This window comes from Phallusia mammillata, chromosome 5 (genome assembly GCF_965637545.1).
Source record: "Phallusia mammillata chromosome 5, kaPhaMamm4.hap1.1, whole genome shotgun sequence".
In the NCBI taxonomy this organism is placed as follows: Eukaryota; Metazoa; Chordata; class Ascidiacea; order Phlebobranchia; family Ascidiidae; genus Phallusia; species Phallusia mammillata.
In genome coordinates, this window is record NC_137256.1 from 17,568,232 (window position 1) to 17,583,387 (window position 15,156).

General features: G+C 38.6%; 1 protein-coding gene and 2 long non-coding RNA genes across 6 annotated transcripts; 2 read left to right on the forward strand and 1 right to left on the reverse strand.

The window, feature by feature from the left end:
• Window positions 1–919: 919 nt before the first annotated feature.
• Window positions 920–4,143, reverse strand: LOC145230607 (uncharacterized). 2 transcript variants are annotated; one of them, XR_013860696.1, is made up of 3 exons: window positions 3,883–4,143; window positions 3,359–3,686; window positions 920–3,190 (listed from the first exon to the last, which is right to left on the reverse strand). It is a non-coding gene; the product is annotated as an uncharacterized LOC145230607 (long non-coding RNA). The 2 variants fall into 2 exon arrangements; XR_013860697.1 differs by lacking the exon at window positions 3,883–4,143 and having other exon boundaries at window positions 920–2,859; window positions 3,003–3,190; window positions 3,359–3,477.
• A 747-nt stretch (window positions 4,144–4,890) lies between these two features.
• LOC145230601 (uncharacterized) lies at window positions 4,891–10,000 on the forward strand. The gene is made up of 9 exons (XM_080096072.1): window positions 4,891–5,429; window positions 5,716–5,801; window positions 6,176–6,271; window positions 6,386–6,497; window positions 6,650–6,844; window positions 6,904–7,009; window positions 7,192–7,346; window positions 7,661–7,702; window positions 7,753–10,000. Exons 1-9 carry the CDS (start codon window positions 5,375–5,377, stop codon window positions 9,198–9,200), a joined length of 2,295 nt encoding a protein of 764 aa, XP_079952198.1. The 5' UTR covers window positions 4,891–5,374; the 3' UTR covers window positions 9,201–10,000.
• Window positions 10,001–12,206: 2,206 nt separating this feature from the next.
• LOC145230605 (uncharacterized) lies at window positions 12,207–15,110 on the forward strand. Of its 3 annotated transcripts, none has more exons than XR_013860693.1 (4): window positions 12,207–12,415; window positions 12,929–13,075; window positions 13,482–14,982; window positions 15,041–15,110. It is a non-coding gene; the product is annotated as an uncharacterized LOC145230605 (long non-coding RNA). The 3 variants fall into 3 exon arrangements; XR_013860694.1 differs by lacking the exon at window positions 15,041–15,110 and having other exon boundaries at window positions 12,208–12,415; window positions 13,482–14,595; window positions 14,653–14,712; XR_013860692.1 differs by lacking the exon at window positions 15,041–15,110 and having other exon boundaries at window positions 12,218–12,415; window positions 13,482–13,994.
• Window positions 15,111–15,156: the final 46 nt, after the last annotated feature.

Consider the following 15,156-nt stretch of genomic DNA (forward strand, 5'->3'; position numbering starts at 1 on the left):
TAACTCACACCCATAATTTATCACGCGATTAGCTTATTTTCAAAACACATTTTGATGCAGTCAATGACAGGCTGCAAATGCTCGTATGCTATTAGGTAAATAGGATAGAACTGGTAACCAAGCTTCAGGTATATAGAGGCTCTTTATTTATAATTGGTAAAATATGTGGTTTTACATTGGATTTTTGCTGTACATTGGATTGTTGCAAGGCACTAGAGCAGGGGTTCTTAACCTGGGGTGCACGCACCCCCAAGGGGTGCGAGAACTGTTCCTAGGGGGTGCGGGGATGCTGAATCATTAAGGTTGGTTAGGTCTATTCTATTTAAGCAATTACAGAAGGGGGAGCGAAAATTGGTTAGTGATTTGAAAGGGGGTGCGAAAATTGGTTGGTGATTTGAAAGGGGTGCAGCAAGGAAAAAAGGTTAAGAACCACTGCACTAGAGGTTTGCGAATCACTTTTTTTAACTTTTGGGTATTTTTATTTTGCAATTAATTTGTATTTTGTTAAAACCTTGCTTTAACGTTGACTGAAATCTTGTTTTAAACGTTTTCTACATAAGCTATTGCTTCCCTAGAGGGCGCCATGCTTTTAGTTGAAACCCTATATACATTGTATCAAAATTGTTTAAAATATATGCAAAACTAAAGGTTTACAATGTTGGAAATGTGATCAAGCAGAAACTGTACAAGATTGTGCAAGATACGGAGAGACAGTTTCTTGTTCCGGAAAACAGGTAATTTACTATGCAACTAATGCAGTGATCATCCTACAACAGTTTTTGTTAAATCTGTAGTTGCATAACATATACTAATTAATGATCATGAAAGGGCTAATTTTGTCAGACCCATCACATTGAACTTCGTGTTGGTGGATTTTGTAAAGCATTTTCACTTTAGTAGCCTCCTTTTAACACGCAAATAAAACCACTGTATGTATTTCGTCAAACGGTTTAAAGCTAAAGACGACATATCCACAGTTTGCAGATTTCAAAAACTATCTGAACAACATTTTTGACCAATTACGTTTTCTCATGCAGGATATCTGTTCGACAGTTGTACGTCGCGAGAAAAATCGAAACATAGTGTGGAAACGATGCAAACAACGCATGGCCTGTGAGGCTGGTGAAAAACAGGTAATTGATTAACCGAGACAGATTGCTTGGCAAAAAAGTCGATCTCTAGCGCCACTTCCCGGCTGGATATATTGTACTTGTTCAACAGCAAACCAGGCTTTTTTTAGAACTTTATTGGGAGTAGAACTTTTCAACATCAATGCAACACAGATCAGAGCTCATCTATTTGTACATGCTGTTGCAAATCCTCGATGTGTAACCGAAATACTATGTGTAAAGGTCATAATTTTTAATGCTTGAGTAGATACAAACTGGGTATTGGTGTGATTCGAAAGGTCCAATGGTAACAGCTGTTCATGTTGACATAAACAAAAATAATGTATTTAGATCTAATAATTTGATGACATATGTTAATTTGTTCTACAGCTGATGCAAAATGTCCGCTTATCTCCAACACGTTCAGAAACGGAGAAGTTAGTTGCAGTAATGGCAACAATCCTGGTTCAGTTTGTAAGTTTACTTGCACCAGTGATGGATTCTCGATCCAACCCACGCCACAAGCTGGGACATCTCGATGTCTTCGTAACGGACAGTGGAGTCAACCGAAGCAGTGCTGCGCAAGTTAGTATTTGAACTTATGTGACACACTATAGACAAAAATCAGATATAAGTTATATATTTTTTTCAGGGCCATGTCCTCCGTATGTTCCTATCGATTACATGGCTTTGGTGCATGCAAGTAACGAAGTAGCTTGGAAACAAGTGGCAGATAACGTTGTAAAGTCAATTCTCACGTAAGATATTAAAAAATATGGTGTCAAAACCTTTAATCCAGGGGTTCTTAACCAGGGGGTACAAGAACTGTTCTTAGGGTGTGCGGCGTGCGGGGATGCTTTATAAAAATTAAATTACAATGGTTTTGTTATTTAAGCAAATGCAGAAGGGGGAGCGAAAATTTGTGGTGATTTGAATGGGGTCCTGCAAGTAAAAAGCTTAAGAACCACTGCTTAATCGAAATACATTAGCATAAATATTGTATTCAGAAAGTTTTTTTTTAATCATTGGATGTACGTAAAGGGACTTTGTTTAAATATCTTGTAGTAGTTTTTATTTTGCTTTACCATGTCTTTGGATTTGCCTTACAGAGCATACCACACTGGACCAGACTCAATGAGGATAGCTAGGATTCCATTCAGCAGCAGAGTGCATACTGAAAACGCTATCGACTTTAAGAATACCCCTCCTACGATTAACAGCACGGCGTTCTTTAAACGAGTTAGTGCTCAGAAGTTTGCCAAGACAGGTGGGAAAGTAATCGTCAAGATGCATAAAAAAACTGGAATAGTGAATGAAAATTAATCTAAGATATATTTGTTTATTCCACGCAAAAAAAAAGATTTTAAGTTGGGTTTAAGTCTAGATTGAAGTTTTTTAAGTTAAACACTATACACGTACCTGTTTGTAAATCTATGAGTTGTAACCAAAAAGGCGACATTTTGTTGCTTAGATTTAAATAAAAACGCTTGCTAACCTCCGTGATTATCAAGTTAAAACATAAAATTCTGACTACATTTCATCAATCTATTTCACCATTAGATAAAATTTTGGGAACCTTATTGATAATGATCAACGTCTTTTCTGTTTACAGACGATGGCCTTGTTAACATAGGAGTTGCGCTTAAATATGCCGTGCAGCGCTTTAAGAAAGACAAACGACTCCAAAGTGACCATTTGGATATGTTGATAGTCGCAACTGATTCCATGTCAGATGATGACGTGTTGACACCTGCACAAGAGTTGCGAGATTTAGGAGTGTTGGTAAGAGCTTTAGAACAGCAACAAAACGAGAGACTATTTATGACAAAATAAGTTACACACACTGGTGAAATTCATTTTTTTGTCGGTCGGTTCTATTACAAAAGGTCATACTTTTCAGCCGGTTCTGTTACAAAAAGTCCATTAACAGTAACCTGTAGCGGCCGTAATTTACTTAAAAATCTGTGCAGCCTGGATCTGCACCGACCGCCGCACTAGGGGGTTTCCTCATTTGTCTTGATCGCAACACTGTCTGCCTGATGGTACAAATTTCTCCTTGGTTGCACAACAGCATTGGTTCTCTGTTAAACGAACAGAAACGTGTCACAATCGGCAATAATACGCACATTCAATATGACCGATAAACTTCACAAAGAAATATGTTACGTTAAGAAAGTCAATACTTCTTAAATCATACACAACATTATCACGACATTTAACTAACACGCTTTACACATTCAATTACGTACCAACTTGTTAGGAGTCCAGGACTAAATTACAGGCACTTTGACGGACTAAGACGTTTCAGCATTTCAATAACTTTAACTTTCATGTTTTTATAGCTACACATAAAACACTAATGTTAGAACAAAACATTTCCAAAACTAAATTGAATCAACTATGAACTGCGACAACTAAAACTGCTGCTTACAGCACAGAAAGAAACTGTAAAACGTGGTCAGCACAAGATTGCGACACTGATGACATCACACACATTGTTACGTTTGGAGATTTCTAACCAATCCTGGCAGACGCTTTGTTACGTCATAGTCAATGAAGTGAGATTACTGACGTGGCCTAGAAACAGGGAAAGAAAGCACATGCAAGTAATTTCTCGCTGTAACAGTAACCAGTAATGCTAACCGGTTCGCTGATCTTATTTCGTGAGACGGTTCTACAGAACCGAAGTGAACCGGTATGACAAAGGAAATAACACTGCTACAGACATTTAAAATTTGTAAAGGACAAAATAATAAATATATTGTTAACTTACAGGTATCCAAAATTGATTTCACATGTTTAACGTGTTTCTATCTGTTAGTGACAAAGATAGCTGGTAAATATATTGGTAAAATGCACAGCCTGTCATGTTCCCGTTTTCACGGGTACGCAAAAGTTTGGGACTGACCATCGGAAGTTCTCTGATCGGCAGCAAACCTTTTCTTTTACATTTATTCACGTCCAACCACCAGTAATCAAAACAACAAAAACAATTCAGCACTACTTCGCAATTATCTCTATCACGTTCTATATCATTCTCTGTTATATTATGTTATCGTTAGATGGGCGCTCTTATAACGTTGATGCAACAATGAAAAGGGTAAAAGGCACTAACATGCCGTGACGATTTCCTTTAGATAAAACAATGGACACTGCAACGGGCAACGGCGCACGATAAAACTGGCACACTATAACAATGACAACACAATAGCGCCTGCAACGATAGATTCTAGAGACAAACAGACGTTGCCCGTGATCCGTGGTAATTGGGTCGCGCGACATTGTCAAGGGGCGGTTTAGAACATTTGTGACACAGCCCTTGTACCCCTTAAAGCAGCCAACACCTAAACAATAGTTCACACTGCAGATTATATCTATAATATTTTTTTTGGTTTTTCCAGACATTTGCCAGATTTATGCGTCAGTCAATCAACGACCCGTATAACATGACACAGCTGATGGAAATTGTTGGAGCAGAAAATCGGGTTGCTATTACCAATTTAAAGGCGTCACTACAGAAAAAGAGACCAGAATTTGTTCCACCTTGTGTATGCAATGACATATGTCGCTTTTATTAGACGTTTCTGTTGTTAAAAAAAGCTATGAAAAACAAAAACACATTACTGAGAAATCTAATATTTTGAAATGAATGAAACAAAACTACGGTATGGTTGCTTGTAGTTATTCAAGAAAAATAAAATTTGCTACAGAAGTTTTCATATTTTCGTCCCGATTCGTAGTTACAGAGTGTATAATTACTCTGCATTACCACGATACTTGTCCGTTGTTTTACTGTAAAACTGACATTTAAATGGTTTTTGATGCAATAAAAATTTAGTGGTGAAAAACGTTTGTTTATAACCTCAGCTTATTGTACCAATTGATATTTTTTCAAGTATGTTTCAAAACCCAGGTTTTACCTTTTTACTAATGAAGCTTAATTTTAGAAACACACCTTACAGAGCAATTAAGCTTGTTGACTTTTGTACGATATTTACTTGCTATCACCTACAGGGCTATATGCGGTTCAAACTTTTTCTTGAAAATGAACCAAACTTTACATAGCCTGGAGCTGAAAACAGCAAAAAATCATGTCTAACATCAACTCACACTCGTAATTTATCACGTAATTAGCTATTTTCAAAACACATTTTTTTAGGCAGTTTCGGCAGGCTGCAAATGCTCGTATGCTATTAGGTAGAAAGGATAGAACTGCTAACCAAGCTTCAGGTATATAGAGGCTCTTTATTTGTGATCCGCAAAATATGTGGTTTTACATTGGATTTTTGCTGCACATTGGATTTTTGCAAGGCACCAAAGGTTTGCGAATTACTTATTTCAACTTTTAGGCATTTTTGTATTGCAGTTAAATTGTGGTTTGTTGAAACTTTGCTTTAACGTTAACTGAAATCTTGTTTCAAGCGTTTAATCTGTTGCTGCCAGACATACCATAATAACAATTATTGGCATCCCTGTAGATTTATATTGTAAAATACATAATGACACGTTGTAACACACACAAAAAACTTTAAAACTTAACGTTAACTTTAGTTTGGACTTCCTATGCATTTTAATAAAATTGTTTAAAATAAATGCAAAACTACAGGTTTACAATGCTGGAAATGTGATCAAGCAGCAACTGTACAAGATTGTGCAAAATTCGGAGAGACTGTTTCTTGTTCCGGAAACCAGGTAATTTCCTATGCAACTAATGTCGTGATCAACATACAATTTTTTTTTGTCAAATACGTAGTTGCATAACATATACCAGTTAATGATCATAAATGGGCTAATTCTGTCACACCTATCACTTTGAACTTCGTGTTGCTGTTGTTTTTTACTCAAGCATCTTTTACTTTAGTAGTGTTTAGTAGCATCTTCTCAACACGCAAATAAGACCATTGTTTGTATTTTACAAACAGTTTGTTACTCGAAGCTGACGACAACAGTTTGTTACTCGAAGCTGACGATCCATAGTTTGCAGATCGTAAAATACTGTTGACGCAGAACTTTGAATTAAAAAAAAACTTAAAAACATTTCTGTCCAATTACGTTTTCTCATGCAGGATATCTGTTCGACAGTTGTACGTCGCGAAAAAAATCGAAACATAGTGTGGAAAGGATGCAAACAACGCTTGGCCTGTGAGGCTGGTGAAAAACAGGTAATTGGCTAACCGAGACAGATAGCTGAAATAAAGGAAAATTGAACGCTACTTCCCGGCTGGATTTATTCTACTTGATTATCAGCAAACCAAGCTTGAATTTTATGTTGTTAGAACTTTATTGGGAGTAGGACTTCTCAACATCAATGCAACACAGATCAGAGCTCATCTATTTGTACATGTTGTTGCAAATCCTTGATATGTAACCGAAATACTATGTGTACAGGTAATAAATTGAAATGCTTGAGTACATGTAAATTGGGTATTGATGTGATGCAAAAGGTCCAATGGTAACAGCTGTGTATTTTCCTAGGAAATCAGAGTTCAATAATGTATTTGATAAAATAATTTGGTGACATGTTTTAATTTGTTCTACAGCTGATGCAAAATGTCCGCCAATCTCCAACACGTTTAGGAATGGAGAAGTAAAATGCAGTGATTCCAACAACCATGGTTCAGTTTGTGAGTTTACTTGCACCAGTGATGGATTCTCGATTCAACCCACACCAGAAGCTGGGAGATCGCGATGTCTTCGTAACGGACAGTGGAGTCAACCGAAGCAATGTTGCACAAGTTAGTATTTGGAATTATGTGAAAGACTAACGACAAAAATCACATGTCTTTTTTTTCAGGACCATGTCCTCCGTATGTTCCTATCGATTACATGGTTTTGGTGCATGCAAGTAACGAAGTAGCTTGGAAACAAGTGGCAGATAACGTTGTAAAGTCAATTCTCACGTAAGAATGAAAAAAAATATGGTGTCAATACCTCAAACCAAAACATATCAGCAAAATCAAAATAACTGTATTTAGAAAGCAATCATTGGATGTACGTAAAGGGATTTTCTTTACAAATCTTGTGGTAGTTGCAGTTTATGTGACATATTTTGCTTTAACATGTCTTTGGTTTTGACTTACAGAGCATACCACACTGGACCAGACTCAATGAGGGTATCTAGGATTCCATTCAGCGGCAGAGTGCATACTGAAAACGCTATCGACTTTAATGATCCTGACATGATTAACAGCACGGCGTTCTTCAAACGAGTTAGTGCTCAGAAGTTCGCCAAGACAGGTGGGAAATTAGTGCTCAAAAGTTTGCAAAGACAGGAAAAAAAGATAATGAAACTGTTAAGGATTTCTATTGTTGCGTTGTAATTTCGAACGTTGTGTTTTAATTAGCACCTCATTTCGAGCCTTGTATGCCTTTAGCGCAGTGCAGCATTCCTTACATTTCAAGTATGGTCCGCAAGCACACTATTCCTAATCTAGCGTGTTTTCCGTGGAATGTAAATGGATAATCGTTGCCTATATAATGCTGCGCATGTTGAGTTTAATCATTCTATTTTATTTCCGTTTACTTGGTGTCGTAAATACAACAACTTGAAGAATACAACAATTGGCGACGAGGATGGGATCCAGCTGAACGAGGTAAACGCAGCCTGGTCCTATAAAATCTCTAATAATGGAGAAATTTTTAGAAGCCATGCAAAAACAGATGGAACTGCAAGAACGCCGACACCAAGAGCAAGAACGCCGACATCAAGACCAAATGGAAACTTTGATGAACTTTTTGAAGCAGTCGTCGACATCTGAAAGTTCCGCCACGCCCAGTTCCAGCACAGCCACGCCCAATTTTCCAGCGTTTGATCAAACCATGGAATTGTGGGAAGATTATTGGTCGAGATTTCGCACGTTTTTCAAGGCACATGCTGTGTCCGATGACCGCAAAGCACAAGTGTTTTTGACCAACCAGACTAGTACGGTATATCAGTTGTTGGCCAATTTAGCAGGTCAAAGTTCGCCGCCGAAGCAAGTCAACGATTTGACGATGGAAGAAATCGTAGGTTTCATGAAAGACCAGTTTGATCCCAAACTTTTTGTTGTGCGGGAACGATTTCGCTACTGGAGTGAAATGAAGCGAAAACCAGGAGAAGCAATCCAGGAACTGGCAGCACGAATCCGTCAAGGCGCCAGCACCTGTGATTTTCCATCCATCAAGGATCCGTTAGATGAGGCACTTCGTACACGCTTTATTTGTTCCGTAAAAAATGAAGCAGTTCTAAAGGCCGTATTTAAAATTAAAAGTGACGAGTTGACTTTCGCACGGGCAGTTCAAGTCGCCATGGAGACGGAGGACGCCGCTAGAGTTGCTAAAGAAACCGTTTACGGGACGCAACAAAGTGAGGTAAACAAGGTGCGCAAGTTTCGTCCAAGGAATCAGCGACACCGGGAGGTTCCTTCTGCAGAGCTCCAGAACGAGAATTCAAGCTCATATAATTGTTATCGTTGTGGCAAGAAGGGCCATTTTGCAAGTGAATGTCGTTTTAAGGCTTCAACTTGCAGTTTTTGCAAACGACGTGGGCATTTACAGTCGGTCTGCAGAAAGAAAGCGTATCACGAATCAATGAAAGTAAAATGTGTCGACAAGTTTACTGTGAAAAATATTTCAAACCAAGTAGCTAAAGTTCCAAAATTGGAGGTTCCAATTTCTATCAACAAGAAAACTTGCATCATGGAACTCGACACCGCTGCAGGTGGAAATTTTCTGTCCATTGCGGCCTGGAAAAGTCTTGGAAAGCCGAAGCTTCGAGACCCAGATACGCGATATCAATCTGCTACAGATCATCCCATGCCAATCCTAGGTTCTTTTACAGCTATGGCGAGACATGCTGGGTCAAACAAGGATTGTAACATTACGTTACTTGTTTCAAGCATCCCTAAGCTGAATCTATTAGGTCGTGACGCCATCAAGAAGATGCATATTTCTTTAGACGACATTCTTCACAAAGAAAATCCGGTCAACATTATCGACAAAATTGAGGAACAAAATCTCGCACAAGAGTGCCGAAAACTTTGCGAAAGTTTTTTTGCGTTAATCCCCAACTTAAAACGCATCGTCATCCATTACCTCTACCAGACGAATTAATACGAAGACTTGGGGGTGGACATGGTTTTACAAAGATAGATCTCGCGGATGTGTATAATCAAATCATGCTAGGCCCCGAAAGCAGAAAGAGGTTGGCACTTAGCACGCACCGTGGTGTGTTGCTGCAAAACGTTTTGCCGTTTGGTATATCTTCTGCTCCAAGTTATTTTCAGAAAATCATGGATGACCTTACTTGTGATTTACCAGGAGTTGCTGTATATTTAGATGATATCCTCGTGAGTGGTTCTTCTGCCGATGATCATCTCAAAAATCTGCGACGTCTTTTTGAAAGATTAAACAAGAAGGGTCTTCGTTGTCGCATGGAAAAATGCAAATTTGCCCAAAACAAGGTGGAGTATTTGGGCCACATATTATCAAAGGACGGAGTAGAAAAAGGTGCAAAAGTCGATGACGTCATTAAAATGCCTCCGCCGCACAACGTCTCAACACTTCGTTCGTTTCTTGGTTCTGTGCAGTTTTACGGCAAGTTCATGACACCGAATTTTTCAACAGTGTCAGAACCGTTACACCGACTTACAAGAAAAGGTGTCGAGTGGAAGTGGCAAGAAACAGAACAAGACGCATTTGAGCAACTAAAACGTATGTTGTCATCCAACAACGTGCTCACGCATTTTGACCAGACGTTGCCTGTTGGAATTGCGTGTGACGCCTCTTACGTTGGTATCGGAGCTGTATTGTTTCACCGTTATCCAGATGGTAGCGACCGGCCGATAGCCAATGCATCGAAGACATTGACCGACAGTCAACGAAATTACAGTCAAATACAAAAAAAAGCTTTAGCAATTGTTTACGCTCTAAAGAAGTTCTATCAATACTTGTTTGGGAGGAAGTTTATCCTTATGACCGATCACAAGCCTTTGCTGTCGCTGTTTGGGCCAAACAAGGCTACTCCAGCCCTTGCAGCCAATCGTTTAGCTCGATGGGCATTATTCTTAAATCAATTTTCATACGACATAGTTTACCGCAAAACGTCAGAGCATCAAAATGCTGATGTCCTAAGCCGCTTACCTGTGGGTCAAGATCCAGTTTTTGACGGAAAAGAAAGTGCTCACGATGTAGATACCGTTTGCAATATTCGGACTTTGAGTTTACAAGTTCAACCGTCAGATTCGTATTCTTTGCAGAAAGAGACTGCCAAAGATCCTACATTGACCAAGGTGATGCGTTATACTCGAGAAGGATGGCCGGCGAAATTTCGCGTAGAGGATATAAATGATCCAGCAGAGAGTTTTCGAAAAATTAAAGAATCACTGAGCACATGCTACGGATGTCTATTATACGGCTCACGAGCGGTGATTCCTGAAAGTATTCGACCAAAAGTTCTTAAACTACTACACGAAGGACACTTCGGTATGCAGCGTATGAAGCAGTTGGCTCGTACAGCAGTCTACTGGCCAAACATCGACAGGGACATCGTTGATCTCTGCCGAAAGTGTAATACGTGTGCGGTATATCAGAACGCTCCATCAAAAGTTGCCCTGCATCCATGGATGAGTCCAGAAAAGCCGTGGAGTCGGTTACATGTTGACCATGCAATTAACTTCATGGGTTACAACTGGTTGCTGCTAATTGACGCATATTCGAAATACCCGTGTATTCATCCGACGCAGTCGATATCAGCAAAACTACAATCGATCTTTTGGAGAACGACTTTTCTCATTTCGGTTATCCTCACACGCTTGTGACAGATAATGCTCCCACGTTCATGTCCGAACAATTTCAGAATTATTGCAAAGAGCGAGGAATAGTTCACGTTACAGGAGCACCTTACCATCCAGCCACTAATGGCGCTGCTGAGCGCTTGGTACAAACTTTTAAGCAGGCTCTTCGGAAGTCGTCAAGTCCGCCTAAAGAAGCGCTGCTCGAGTTTTTAATGCAGTACCGCCGAACACCGACCGGAAGTGGTTATTCACCAAGCGAGCTTTTAAACCACCGACAGATGCGTACAAAGATTGATGCATTGCTTCCATCTCCAGCCCACACCACACAAGGGATCCAATCGAAGATCGCCACCAAATCTCAGTCTCTAGTGCGAAGAGCAAACGTTTATTCATACAAAGTTGGTGATCCTTGTTATGCCCTTTACTTTGGTCCTAGGCACAACCAACAACCACGCTGGGTGGCAGCAAAAGTTATCAAGCGACATGGATGTCGCAGCGTTGAAGTACGTGTTATTCCGCGAGGACCTATATGGAGACGTCATAATGAACAACTCCGTCCTCGTTACGCAACAGAAGAAGATGAAAATCCGGCGGATGATCCTAACCCCGTGAGTGAGAGAATAAATGAGGCAATACCTGACACGACACAATCCTCACCACCGAAGGTCGCGGACCCCGAACATTTAGAATATGGTCCCGGCAATCCGAGACGTTCAAAACGACAACGTAAACCCCGACAATTATTGTGTTGCTAATTATCGTTTTTCATACTTGTTGGGGAGGTGTTAAGGATTTCTATTGTTGCGTTGTAATTTCGAACGTTGTGTTTTAATTAGCACCTCATTTCGAGCCTTGTATGCCTTTAGCGCAGTGCAGCATTCCTTACATTTCAAGTATGGTCCGCAAGCACACTATTCCTAATCTGGCGTGTTTTCCGTGGAATGTAAATGGATAATCGTTGCCTATATAATGCTGCGCATGTTGAGTTTAATCATTCTATTTTATTTCCGTTTACTTGGTGTCGTGAATACAACAACTTGAAGAATACAACAGAAACAACTGAAGTAGTCGCTGAAAATTAATCTAATATATATTTGTTTAATCTTGAAAAGAGAGTTTAGGTTGAGATTAGTCAAGATTTAAGTCTTTTGCTGGAACACTATACACGGTTCTGTTTATAAGTCTAATAAGTAATCACCATAAGACGACATGCTTCATTGTTTAAATTCAAAAGTCTTGCTATCATAATTGATTATCAAGTTAAAACATAGAAAAATATGTCTCCAATCAATCAATCCTTATCAACGCCAGATACAATTTTAGTAACGTTATGAGTGATGATCAACGTCTTTTTTGTTCACAGATGATGGTCTAGTTAACATAGGAGTTGCGCTTAAATATGCCGTGCAGCGCTTTAAGAAAGACAAACGACTCCAAAGTGACCATTTGGATATGTTGATAGTCACAACTGATTCAATGTCAAATGATGACGTGTTAGCACCAGCACAAGAATTACGAGATTTAGGAGTGTTGGTAAGAGCTTTAGATCAGCAACAAAACGAGAGACTATCTATGAAAATATAAGTTATACACACTGGTTGAATTCATTTTTTTGTCGGTCGGTTCTATTACAAAAGGTCATACTTTTCAGCCGGTTCTGTTTAAAAAAGTCCATTAACAGTAACCAGTAATGCTAACCGGCTCGCTGATCTCATTTCGTGAGACGGTTCTATAGAACCGGAGTGAACCGGCTGAATCCCACCACTGGTTATACACAATTCTTTAGGTTTTGCTTTTGCACAACCAAGGTATGACAAAGGAAATAACACTGCTACAGACATTTAAAATTTGTAAAGGACAAAATAATAAATAACTTATATTGTTAACTTACAGGTATCCAAAATTAATTTCACGTGTTTAACGTGTTTCTATCTGTTAGTGACAAAGATAGCTGGTAAATATATTGAAAATATATAAGCAGCCAACACCTAAACAATAGTTCACACTGCAGATTATATCTATAATATTTTTTTTTGGTTTTTCCAGACATTTGTCAGATTTATGCGTCAGTCAATCAACGACCCGTATAACATGACACAGCTGATGGAAATTGCTGGAGCAGAAGATCGGGTTGTTATTACCAATTTAAAGGCGTCACTACAGAAAAAGAGACCAGAATTTGTTCCACCTTATGTATGCAATGACATATGTCGCTTTTATTAGACCTTTCTGTTGTTAAAAAAAGCTATGAAAAACAAAAACACATTACTGAGAAACCTAATATTTTGAAATGAATAAAACAAAAGTACGGTATGGTTTCTTGGAGTTATTCTTTCTCATAGTTTAGTATTATTTAAGATTAATAGATACGATTAAATTGTTTATTTGTTTGCGATGTCTTTAGAAAGTTTGCTTGTCCAAATACGAAAACTAAGAAATACCGATGCAATCAACAAAGATATGATGAAAATGTGCATTTTCCCAAAAAATTAATAAATCTGGCCATGCTTAAAAAATCCTTCAGGTGGCTACGCATAACAAAGCTCAAATCGCCGACGTTTTAATGGTCACGAATGCAATGCGTGTTTTGGTTTCGTAGCATGACAACACGGGGGAAATCCAACAACGTCAACAGTGCATTTAATCACTCACATTTGCATTGTGAGGCTGAGAGGAAGAGCCTCATGCTACCTTTTCTTCGTCACTGGTTTTACCTGGACGTAACTTTTCAGTAATTAACCATAGTCGAAAATACCTTGTCTCTGGTTCACCCTGGACACTTTGCTATCACTGTTTACGTCTATTTTAACCTGGTTACGTGTTTTTAAAGAGTGCCACAAGAAATGTCTACAGTAAGTGGGTTTTTTAACTTAGATAAAAAGACTACCAATTTAAACTTTGTATACGTGCCCCTTTTTTCTTTGTTGATGTAACTTGCCATGTGCACCTGTGTGCTCATAAGCGTATACATCGGTACAAAGGCCGTTTATTACTTAAAAGGGTAGAAATAGGCACAAATTTTGCTGATGTTGTAAGAGACACAAACGCGTTGTTAGTCGAAAAGTCGAAACAGAAATATAAAGTTGGAAATTATAAACTAAGGTTTTCATATTTGTAAATCATATCTTAATTTCAGATTTAAGTACTCATACGTTTTGCGTTGTATTAGTAATGCAAACTTGTGATTTTTCAGGTGTTATATTGTCACATTTGATCATGATTACTGCAGAATTTGGAACTATTGCTTTTTCTATTTTAATTTTTTTGGCTGTGTTTGGAATTTGCGCCAACTCACTGACCATAATCGCGATTTTGCATTCACCTGAACTCAGGTAAAAATTAATTTGTCTCCAAGTTTGCAGTGCAATGATTTGGTAATAAAGTTTGGCTTTCAGAGGACCCTTTAATATATTGACCGTCAGTCTTTGTGTTTCGGATGTGTTGTCTGCGATGAGCAGTGTAATTTATGCAATCGGAATATACGATTGGCGAAGAACTGAATACAACTTAATACTGGTGGTCTGTACAAAAACATATTTTGATTTTTGAGTCTGGTAAATAACATTCAAAGATTGTTTATGATGTTCTAGTTTGCAGAATATACGTCGTATGTAACATCCAGCGTAACTGCCACACACGTTTGTATTTTTGCCATTCTACGTTTTGTCGCATGCCGGTGGCCATTCAGAAAATTAACATCATCTCAAGCTAAGGTAGGCTAAGTAAGAGTTACTGTTTTTGCAGGCACAACACAACTAATGTATTTTCAGAGGACAGCAGTTGCCATATGGACAATCCAATGGACAATCGTTTTGGTCTATTTTGCTGTTACTTTTAACTCAGAAAGAGGAGAAATCTTCCAATGGTCTGTTTTAGGTTTTGGTAAAAGTTTATGTCAGTTTTGGTAAAACTTTATATCAGTATAATTTATAAGTTTGTATCTTAACACATAGTTCAGACAATGAACCTCTGTAACAGGGTAACGTACATAGTAAGAGTTATATGGATCATCGAAATGTGCCTTATCACATCTTTTACTTTTGCCCTCTCTGTCTTAATCTTGGTGCATGGAAAACGACGTAAAACTCTTCAAATATCAGGTAATAAACTTAACGACTTGTTTTATATTTGCACTAAATTTACTGTAAATGTTCACAGAGGAAGCCAGACAAAGAAGGGCCAGGGAAGACAAGTTTGTGGTTACTCAACTTTTGTTGATTGTCCTGTCCTTCTACATTGGTTACATCCCATACATAAGTATAACGTTTTCATGG

Coding starts and splice junctions, on each gene's coding strand:
- LOC145230601 (XM_080096072.1), top strand. CDS start 5,375: ATGTGGTTTTACATTGGATTTTTGCTGCACATTGGATTTTTGCAAGGC. Junction 5,430..5,715: donor ATTTTTGCAAGGCACCAAAG/GTTTGCGAATTA, acceptor GCAAAACTACAG/GTTTACAATGCTGGAAATGT. Junction 7,347..7,660: donor TCAGAAGTTCGCCAAGACAG/GTGGGAAATTAG, acceptor AACAACTTGAAG/AATACAACAATTGGCGACGA.